The sequence below is a fragment of the Lutra lutra genome, chromosome 3 (genome assembly GCF_902655055.1).
Source record: "Lutra lutra chromosome 3, mLutLut1.2, whole genome shotgun sequence".
NCBI lineage: Eukaryota > Metazoa > Chordata > Mammalia > Carnivora > Mustelidae > Lutra > Lutra lutra.
This window is the reverse complement of record NC_062280.1, coordinates 189262227-189273461: the sequence shown is the minus strand read 5'-3', so window position 1 is coordinate 189273461 and position 11235 is coordinate 189262227. Positions and strand designations below refer to the sequence as shown.

Below are 11235 nucleotides of genomic sequence, written 5' to 3'. Positions count from 1 at the left end.
ATAAAGAACCACAAACTGGGTAGCTTAGAACAACAGAATGTATTCTCTAGACCTGGAGGCTAGAACTCTAAAATCAAGGTGTCAGCAGGACCGTGCTCTGTCCAAAGGCTCAAGAAAAGAATCCTTCTTTGTCCCCTCCAGCTTCTGGTGGTGGCCAACAATCCTTGGCATTCCTTGGGTTGTAGACGCATCATTCCAATCTCTGCCTCTGTTGTCACAGAGCTTTCTCCTTGTGTGTCTGTGTCTCTCCTCAGAAGGACATCAGTCACTTTGGTCCAGTATGACCTCATTTTAGTTATTTATTCAATTTTTTTTTTTTTAGTAATCTCTATACCCAGCGTGGGGCTTAAACTCACAACCCTGAGGTCAGGAATCATGTGTGCCACTGACCAAGCCAGCTAGGTGCCCCCAGTATGACCTCATTTTAACTTGATGACATGCGCAAAGACCCTATTTGCAAAATGAGACCACATCACAGGTATCAGGGTTAGGATTCCATATGTCTTTTTAGGAGATGCAATTCAACCCAGAACAGTAAGGAACAAGTTTCTGCTCAAACTTAAACATGAGAAATGTCCCGTTTATTAACAGCACACTTCACCGGGGGAAAATAAAAGGCTCACCTTTGGGTTGCTGGGAAAAGCCGCATTCCTGGGCTTAGTTCACATAGTCCACGCCTCCTCCTTTGACTGCAAGAACTTGCGTTTGAGGGGCACCTGGCTGCCTCTGTCAGTAGAGCATGTGACTGCTTGCTTTTTTTTTTTTTTTCTTTTTTTTAAAAGATTTTATTTATTTATTTGTTAGAGAGAGAGAGCATGAGCACAGGCAGACAGAGTGGCAGGCAGAGGCAGAGGGAGAAGCAGGCTCCCCGCTGAGCAAGGAGCCCGATGTGGGACTCGATCCCAGGACGCTGGGATCATGACCTGAGCCGAAGGCAGCCGCTTAACCAACTGAGCCACCCAGGCGTCCCTTTTTTTTTCTTTTTAAAAAGATTTTACTTATTCATTTGAGAGCGAATGTGCAAGTGAGCAAGCAAGAGATCACAAGTGGCAGAGGGAGAGGGACTCGGAGAGGGAGAAGCAGGCTCCCTGCTTAGCAGAGAGCCCCAGGCAGGGCTGATCCCAGGTGACCTGAACAGAAGGCAGACACTTAACTGACTGAGCCATCCAGACACCCTGAGCATGTGACTCTCAATCTCAGGGTTGTAGTTTCGAGCCCCATGTTGGGTATACAGATTACTTAAAAATAAAATCCTAAAAAAAAAAAAAAAAAAGAACTTGTACTTGATTAGACATTGGGGCACCTGGGTGGCTCAGTCAGTTAAGCATCTGCCTTCAGCTCAGGTCATGATCCCAGGGATCAAGCCCCATGTTCAGCTCCCTGCTCAGTGGGGACCCTGCTTCTCCTTCTCCCTCTGCTGCTCCCCCATGTTTGTGCTCTCTCTCTCAAATAAATAAAGTTAAAAAATAAAAATAAAAAAGGCATTGTCAGTAACTACTGCCAGCACCTTACACTCTGCTTCCTAAATGAAAATCTGCCCAATCTAGAAGCTAACCAGTTAGTAAGCAAGCATGGAATTTAGAATTGGTAGAGACATGGGTGAAATTAGGAGAAGGTTTGGGGAAACCTTTCACTTTCCGGACATACATACTCTCTCTTTTCTTTAACTTACATGTTTCTTAAAACAAAAAGGGAAAGGAAAAAAAAAGAAAACCTCACAACCGGTATGCTTTTGCTATTGTGTTTTTTTTTTAATTTTTTTATTTTTTCAGCATAACAGTATTCATTATTTTTGCACCACACCCAGTGCTCCATGCAATCCGTGCCCTCTACAATACCCACCACCTGGTGCCCCCAACCTCCCACCCCCCAGCCCTTCAAAATTCTCAGATCGTTTTTCAGAGTCCATAGTCTCTCATGGTTCACCTCCCCTTCCAATTTCCCTCAACTCCCTTCTCCTCTCCATCTCCCCTTGTCCTCCATGCTATTTGTTCTGCTCCACAAATAAGTGAAACCATATGATAATTGACTCTCTCTGCTTGACTTATTTCACTCAGCATAATCTCTTCCAGTCCCGTCCATGTTGCTACAAAACTTGGGTATTCATCCTTTCTTTTTTCTTTTTTTTTTTTTTTTTTACAGCTTTATAAACATATATTTTTATCCCCAGGGGTACAGGTCTGCGAATCGCCAGGTTTACACACTTCACAGCACTCACCATAGCACATACCCTCCCCGATATCCATAACCCCACCCCCTCTCCCAACCCCCTCCCTGCTATTGTTTTTAATTAAAAAAAAAAATCATGATCGGTTTGCCTTATATGTCAGTATATACGGTTTAGAGAGCCAAGGTAACACAGTGGGGTAAAGGTTTGTGCTGCCTGGGACTACTTCAGGAGTTGAAGCCCGAAGGGAAATCTTAATTTAGGATTCTCAGACCAGGATCTAACAGTTTAGCTAAGAAGGGAGCTGACGTACCCCTGGGCGGCCCAGAGGTGTAAATGCGGAACGTGCCCGGTCACACAAAACAGCGCAAGCGCCCCTCGAAGGGCAGGGAGATAGGGGCCTGCGCCCGCCTCACCGTGTGGAGGTCATCCGGTTCTACGCTAGGAACACGAGAGGGCTGGGAAATGTCTAGGCTATTCCCTTAAATCGCTGAGGAGGAAATGGGTTAGTGTGAATTGTTTTTATTATCATTCATGACTTGTTTCGTGTATCATCCAGCCTGTCAAGCTCACTCAGAGCCACATCCTGCATTCCAACCTACTAAGAAAACAATCCAATCCAGCGAGCTTCTATTGAGCGCTAACTGCATGCCTAACCTCCAGTCGTATTATGCGCCAGACCTGCCCGTGAAGGCCTGAACCGCGGTGTTCTGCTTCCTACATGAGACTGGGTTTCCCCTACCCCTTTAAGATTCCGAGCTAGGCCAATGTTTGGCTTTCTGGTGGGGTGGCAAGAAATGGGCGGCCTCCTTCCTTGCGGGGAAAAAGGCTTCGATGCCTCAGGGAACTTGGGAGCGGTGGCGGCGATTCCCCCAAGACCTGCTTCAAGATACCACCGCGAGCTGCGGAATCCGACCTGGCAGGTGAGGAGCTGTCCATCAGCAGGCAGTAGGCGTGGCCTGCACAGACCGGCCAATCAGCGGAGTCGCCTATCCCCGCCCCGGGAACCCGCCCAAACCCAGATGACTGAGCATGCGCTCGCGACCCAGCTCAAATTCCTCCCCCGCCCTCCCTGTCCGCCCTCTCCCCGCCCGGGTCAGACTTAGGCTGCTCAGGGTTTCCTCAGAAAAGAGGGGAACAGGGGACAAGGTGGTGGGACCCCGTAGGGATGGGAAAGCGGCAAAGCCTGTGTGAGGAAGTTTCCGAGATGGGTGGCTGTCGCTAGCAGCCGCCAGCTCCTGGGTTGCGTTGGGCTCGCAGGCCGGCGCTTCTGGGTTTCCCGGGCTCCGAGCCTTGCGGTCCCGCCCGGCCGCGGACGGGCGGCAGGAAGGCATGAGGTGTCGCTTCAGCCTCGCGCAGGTTATTATTTTTCCTCAGTTTATAGTAGAAATAGGCGAGGCTCAGAAGTTTCGATCCCGCCCAAGGTGACGCAGCAGGTCGTCGTTGCGGGCCGGGGGTCTGCGTGACTCGCAGCGACTGTCCCGGCCCGCGCCGCTCCTCGCGCGGGGGCGATCCGGAGGCTCCCCGCCGTTCGCGCTACGCCCCTGAGGGCTTTTAGGCCGAGAAGCGCCGCTGCGAGAGCTTGTGGCGCTCCCCGCCGGGTCCCGGACCGGGCGCTCCATCCGGCTCCGTGCTCTCTCCGTGCCGCATCAAGTCCACCTTCCCGAAACCCCAGAGCCCCGGCCGCACGGGGGGCGTGGTGCCACCGAGCCCGCTCCCTGCCGCGGAGCGTGGGGTCCCACTATACAGGCGCCGGTTTCGGGGACTTGGTCCCGCTCCAGCGCCAGACCGTGCGCCCTGTCAGCGGCGTGCGCGGCCTTCACCTCGGGTCTTCGGACTAGAGGCCCGGGAAGGAGAGGGGTCGGAGGGGGGCGCCCCACCCGTCCCGTAGCCCGCGTCCCGCCACCTCGCTCCCGCGCCGAGAGGCGCCTGCTTGGCAGACCTGCCGGGCCAGGGGTCCGGCCGTGCAGCCCCTCCCCCTCCTCCCGCCCCGCCCCGCCCCGCCCCGCGCCGGACACCCCGCCCCGAGGAGGCGGCCCGGCAAGCGGCCGCCGAGGGAGACCGGTGGCATGGGGGTGCCGCCACCGCCACACTCACGGTCGCCCCTAGCGAGCCCGGGCGCTGCTCTGAGTGCGGGGGACCGCGGACGTCTCCGGGGGCGCCTCGGGGCGTGACACGGTGCGGAGGGCGCGACTCGGGTTGCGTCGCCAGGACGCGCGGCGAGCGGCAGGGGGAGCGGGCGGGCGGCGGCGCCGGGAGCTGCGGGCGGGCCAGGCCGGGCGCTCAGGGCGCACCTGGCGGCGGCGCGGCCGGGCCGGACCGCGGGAGCTGGCGCAGCGGCGGCCGTGACGGCGAGGATGTCGCAGCCGCCGCTGCTCCCTGCCTCGGCGGAGACTCGGAAGTTCACCCGGGCGCTGAGTAAGCCCGGCACGGCGGCCGAGCTGCGGCAGAGCGTGTCGGAGGTGGTGCGTGGCTCGGTGCTTCTGGTGAGTGCGGGACCACGGACGGTGGGAGGCGGGCGGGCGGCCACCTCCTCCACGCTCCTCTAAGTTGGTCGGGCCCAGGCCGAGCTGCACGGCTCTGCTGGGTCTGCAGGATTAAGAGGTGGTGGATGCTGGACAAGAGAGAGGGGAAGATCCTGGAGGGCAACAACTTCCATATCCCCACCCCGAGTCTGGGGTCTTTTCCCCACTGTTGCCCCTTCTCTCCTGGGAAATTTCCTGGAAGTGAGGGGGTCATCTCCCTCAACTCCGTCCCCCCCCCCCCCCCGCAGGTTTACCTTCCTCTGCTAGTTGGGGCTTTACACTTCCTTGCCCCCATTCCTCCCGCAGTCCCCGGCTCTTCCGGTATTCTGGAGGGTCTTGGCACCTGTGGCCTGGAGGGCTGCAGGGGAGTGGAGGTGAGGGCTTCTTTTTCCAGTCGGTAACCCGGTTGAGAGGTGGCCCTGCGCACCCTTAGGGTGGGCTGAACTCCAGAAGGGAAGCGGTTCTGCCCCCTCCCCTTAAACCGGCTTCCTGAGGTTTGGCCTCCTCTTAACAAGGGTTAGGGGGCGTGATAGAAACCCTTGGTAATTTCAGCGTTGGTGCAGATTACCAAAAAGTTTGGGGATTTGAAGCAAGTGAAACAAACAGCCCCAAGAGTAATCTGGTCGTAACAGAACATCTTTAAAGAATGGGCCCCTGGGTGTAGGAAGATGAAGTTTTATTTATTTATTTTATTTATTTATTTTTTAAAAGATTTTATTTATTTATTTGACAGAGAGAGATCACAAGTAGACAGAGAGGCAGGCAGAGAGAGGGGGGGCGGGGAAGCCGGCTCCCTGCCGAGCAGAGAGCCCGACGTGGGACTCGATCCCAGGACCCTGAGATCATGACCCGAGCCGAAGGCAGCGGCTTAACCCACTGAGCCACCCAGGCACCCCGGAAGATGAAGTTTTAAATCGACTTTTCTGTAGCCAGGGCTGGCCCTGCTATACTTGGAAACACAGTACACCCAGATCACTTGGAAGGTGCAGGAGAGGAGCGACTTCTGACGGCAGCATGTTCTCTGGGGCAGCTGGAAAGTTTTAGTTGCTCCTTGCATTGTTGTTGGCATTTGTTTTCTGGAAAGGGGCTTGTTTGTGGGCGGGAGATTTGTGGTGTTTGTTGGAATGATGCAAGAAGATGGACCTTGGAAGTGATTCTCTGTGCTTTGGGGTGCTGTGTGTGGGATATTGTCCTGTTGAGTGCAGGGGCCCTTAACACAGGGTGTTATCTGGTGGCAGATAGATGCCTTCCTGAGCAGTCACAGGGTGACATGAATGATGTTTGTGGAGATTGGAGATGAGGCTTTGCTGGTTTCCATATCCAGCTTGCTTAGTTTGATTTTTCTCTCAATTGATAGCTCTGCCAACTCACCCCAGATTCCTTAAACTCACAGTCTGCCAGTCTGCCAGTAATAAACAGGGATTTTATTTTTTCTTTTTTATTGAACTTAATCAGTTGATGGAAAGAGTAGAGCAGAGTTGGGAATAGACCAGAACCTGGCTTCTCCTCCAAAACTCAAACTGACTTCTCTTCCTTTGGTACAAGGAGGACTCCGTACATCTTCTTGACTTTTGCCATTGGGTGTATGTTAAGGATAAGGCCTGCAACATCTGTGATGTCTTTTCTGTTGTTACCTGAAATTCGGTTCTTTTCACCGGGGGGCTAATGTCTTCATCAGGGATTTGAGGCAAAAAGAAGAGTAAGTAAGACATGACTCTGCCATGATTTCCAAAGTTCTGGCAGGCCTGACCTCAAGAGGAGGTACTGGTTTAATAACCATTAGGCTGAGCACAGAAGTTCCAAAATAGGCACACACTGCAACAGCTGTAGACGTGCAGCATTCCTTGAGTACCTGCCCTTCCTACTGGAGGCGGCCTGCTGATAGTGACCTGGTAATGTCCATTCCCATGTATGACACACTTTTGTGTTACCTTATGACACTTTAATAGCACATCTGTTTTCCTTAGGCACCTTCCCAATGAACAGTCAGATGCCTGGCTGGTGTCTCAGCTCTTAGTGTTGTCTGTCAGTGGTCACTTCTCTGATGAAACTGGTGATGAAACAAAAAAAAAAAATTGTAGGAAAGCAGGTGTCATCCCTGGGGCATTTGAGGGGCTCCCTGGCAGAGTGGGATGTGCGTGGCAATGGTTCTGCATTGCAGAAGGAGGAATTTGAGATAGCATACAGATACTAAAAATTACCCCTAAGACAGGTACTCTGCCACCACCTGCTTCCTCTTGCTGCTTCCCAGTGTCCGTCAGGAAGCCACAGCAGGTGCACCTGCCACAGAAGTTCTGGTTTGGCTTTTAATCTAGGAGGATATAAGGAGGTCCCCCTGATCCTTGCGGGAGGCCGAACAGCAACCAAGCCAGGGTTTGGAATTCCATGGTCTGTTCTTCCATGTTTGGATGGAAGTATTGCTCTGCTCTGTCTTTGACGACTTGAGTCAATGCTAATACAATGCCTACATTATAGTAAAAACTCAATGAATATTCTTAACTAGCTGACCAATAAAGCAATTTTGCAGGTGGACTAAAATTAAAAATGAATAGGGTTTGAATTTAACTGGCTCTTGACATGCTTCTAGCTTTGGTGAGTGGCTGGTAGTGAGATCAGAAACAACAAAATTAAATAGTTCAGTGGGTAATAAAGGGTGCCACTTAAACTTTAAAAGTGAGATGTGCTCATAAATATTTTATTGTTTGATAGCTTCATTTTCATAGGCTCAGGTTTGTTGGACTTTAAAAATGATTTTGTACTAATCTGAAGAGCTTGAAAGTAAACATACAAAAAAAAATGGAGAGAATAGTATAATGAACCCTTATAATCCATCACACAGATTCAGTAATTATCGAAATTTTACCCAACTTTAAGTGTCCTGTGTGTGTGTGTGTACGTGTGACATTGGGAATTCCAGGCCTTTTGTTCTTTTACCCCATATACCTAGTATGTGTTGTTAAAAATAGGGATATTTTGTACAGAAATATCATGCCATTATGATAAAATGAATAAATAATCTGTTGATATACTCTTCAGGTTTCCCAGATTGCTTAAAAAAATCTTTGATAGGTAGTTTGTGCTAATCAGAATTTAAATAAGGTTTGCCGACCCTTTTGAATGTGGTTCTCACTTTGGTGAGGCTTAGAATTATTTGTAATAGAGAGGACACTCTCTGGGGTCAGGAGTCCTGGGTTTTAATCCTAGAGGTTTAGTAGTTTAGACCATGGGCTCTGGAGTCCCATGGGCAGTCTTAGGCACATAACTTATCCTTGCTGTGCCTCAGTTTCCTCATCTGTGGAGTGGAGATAATTCTGTACTTATTTTTTTTTTAGGGTTGGTTGGGAAGATTAAATGAGTGATATAGATAAAGCTCTTTGACAGTGCCTGGCACATATTCTGCGAGCTACTTAAGTTATACTGGGCTGTCGCTTAACTTCTCTGAACTTCAAAGTTCTATGTATTTTAAAGATTTATTTATTTATTTTAGAGAGTGTGTGAGCAGGGGGAGGGCAGAGGGAAAGAGAGAGAGAGAGAGGCAGATTTCCCACTGAGCACGGAGGAGCCTAACATGGGTCTTGATCTCACGACCCTGAGATCATGACCTGAGCCAAAATCAAGAGTCAGATGCTTAACCAACTGAGCCATTCTGGTGCTCCAGGCTCTATTATATTAAATGAGGGGCTATACTAGATTGTCCCTAGAGTCCCTTTCCTTATCAGCATGCTTGAATTCTAAGATGCTTTTATGAGAAGTAAAGTTACTGCTACTAATGTTCTTGACTGTAGGAAAAGTAATTTATGATTTTTTTTTTTTTTTAGATTTTATTTATTTATTTGACGGAGATCACAAGGCAGAGAGGCAGGCAGAGAGAGGGGGGAAGCAGGCTCCCCACTGAGCAGAGAGCCGGATGCGGGGCTTGATCCCAGGACCCTGAGATCATGACCCGAGCCGAAGGCAGAGGCTTAACCCACTGAGCCACCCAGGTGCCCTAGTAATTTATGATTTTGGGTAATGAAAGAAGTATCCCCACAATTCCAGAATTAGCTTTCCATGATTTAGAATAGTCAGGAGGGCAGCACATTCAAAATAATACGCAAGCTCAGAAGAAAAACTTCCCTGAGCAGGGTTGAATTATGATTGCTTTTGGAGCTCCCAAAGCATTTTACCTTGGGTCTTTCAGATTCATTAAAGATAGCATCATAATGGCCTAGATCTAACAGTATGTCACCCAAGGCCTAAAAATATCCTTTCTCTAAAAAATTTGTGTGAATATTATAACAAAGGCCTTTGCATGGGTTTACCAGCCATATGCTTTTGGATGTTGATGCCTAAATCACCTGGCTTCCGACTTCCTTGATGATCTTAGTATGTTCAGGTTCTAACTCTCCTTCCATGCTCCTTGAAGATCCAGTGGTGTGAAATGAAACGAAACCAAGTTGGGTCACTCAGTTTCCTTTTGTGTTACTGGAGGGGAAGGAACAGAAGGTGTGGGATGATATTCTCCTGGACTACGTGCTTGGGGCTTTCGTCACCCTCCTAGGTCAGTCCGTTCAAGGTTCCAGTGTTATCTGAGGTAATGTGAGACCTAAGTGGTGGTGGTCTTTGAAATCCTCAGGAAGGTACAACCTCATTTTGGCTGTAATTTTAAAATCAGATATGTTAGTAAATCGACAACTGAACTGGCCTGAGCATCACCTCACTGTCTTTCTCCACCCTCTGGTGGAGTCCGAACAAACAGAAATGTCCCAAAACACAGGAAGCCGGGTGGAGGCCCATCTCCAAGTAGATAATCAACAACAGGTTCTGTTTCTTGGGTTTCTGGTCCATTTGAATATTAGGAGATGGGAGGGCATTAGTAATGTCTTGAATTTGAAAAGGGAGGGAAGGAATTGTGAAATCCTGTGGATTGAGGGCCTTCTCTGTGCTAGGACTCTTTGCTGGGTGCTGAGGATGAGGAAAGTCCTTCCTCGCCTTGAGGGTTTATGATCTAAACAGGTGGACAGGTCTGTAGTTTACAAAAAGTTGGGTCACAGTATAAAGAGCACATTTAAAGGGTCAAATGGCTGGCCCTGTGAATAGAGGAAGAGGACATGACAGAGAACTAGTGTCCATGGGAAAGTGTTCTGAAGAACTGAATTGGACCTGGAAGATGTGGAGATAAGGGGGACTTTTTTGTTCCAGAAAAGAATGAGGTTGAACTAATGCTTAGAATGCCTGGGTAAGCCAAGAAGGAACACAGCAGCTTGGGCAAAGAGGGATAAGTTTTAGGAGGAAGGGAAAGACATTTTGAGAGGTACATTTCCTAATTTGGGGAACAGTTTCAGTGAGTGGCTGCGAGGACACCACAAAATAATTCTTTTTCTTCTCTTTTAAAATTTTTTTTGAGAGGGGGAGAGAAAGAGGGAGGAGGGACAGAGGGACAGAGGGAGAGAATCTTAAGAAGGCTCCACACTTAGTGTAGAGCCTGACACAGGGTTTAGTCCCATGACCTTGAGATCATGACCTGAGCCAAATTCGAGAGTCAGATGCTTAACCAACTGAGCCACCCAGGCGCCCCTTCCTTGTCTCTTTGAGACCTATTTTAGGAAAGAGGTTCATAGCAGTCTGTGAATATATACTTCTTAGAGACATCTTCTCCTAAGTGTAATCTTGGGGGTAAATAATGTAATGAGTTTGTGTCATGCAGGCGCAGTGACAGGGAGAGAAAGGTCTCTGGCATGAAAAGAAAACCCCGAAATAGGCCTCAGTGTGTAAACATTTAGGGTATCATGGGAGGAGTAGTCAAACATGTTGGGTGCACACCATTCAGGAAATGCTGCTGCAAAAAACCAGTGTTTATGCTAAAACCCAGCTTTTATACTAAAATAAATTATAACTAAATGTAAGAGTTACATGTGAAATAAATAAAAGAAGCGGGGATGAATAATCATGTAAGGGTGGAGTGGGATTTTTAAAGTGTTAAAGTAAAGGGAGAAACCAGTTTGGTCCGGGGCTTAGGAAGCAAGCTGTGGCTTTGCCGCTGGTGAGCTGAGGCCTCGGAGCAGGTTACTTCACTGAAGCCTCGGTTTGCTCATCTGAGAGTTGGGATTATTAAACATTATTATCTTAGAGTTTTTAAAATAAAGATTAAATAGGGTCATGTATTTAAATCACTTAGTAGTTTTTAATAAATTTCAGGTCTTGATTATGTTAATAAAGGAAAAGATTGGTTATCTTGACTCAGTATATCTGGATCCAGGATTCATTGAGCACTTACTGTATCCTAGGACCTGTGTTAGGGCTTCATGCATGGGACGGTAAGTCACCACAAGGTGACAGAGCTGTAAATGGAGGGTCTCGGTCTCAGACCACATGTTCCTCACCGTTCTGCCGATTGCCTTCCCATGTAAACCCTCAAACCTCTGTTCTATGTGTAACAAGTAGTACAATAAATTTGAAATTCAATAAATTTAGAAACACTAAGCACTCTATTTGTCTATATCCATATCTCAGTCACAATATTTTTAAAAAATCTATTGAGAGTTCTTACAAATCAATTACAAA

The 11235-nt window shown here is 48.8% G+C and overlaps 1 protein-coding gene across 6 annotated transcripts in view; it reads left to right on the top strand.

The window, feature by feature from the left end:
• Nucleotides 1–4205: 4205 nt before the first annotated feature.
• The window catches only part of DOCK9 (dedicator of cytokinesis 9), a 282088-nt gene continuing 275058 nt past the window's right edge, over nucleotides 4206–11235 (top strand). For 3 of the 6 annotated variants that reach the window (XM_047720303.1, XM_047720297.1, XM_047720295.1), the window contains exon 1: nucleotides 4206–4653. In XM_047720303.1, coding sequence (XP_047576259.1) covers nucleotides 4525–4653 — 129 coding nt within the window. In that variant the 5' untranslated portion in view covers nucleotides 4206–4524. The remainder of the gene's footprint in view (nucleotides 4654–11235) is intronic. The other 3 variants (XM_047720307.1, XM_047720305.1, XM_047720308.1) reach the window with 2 other exon arrangements.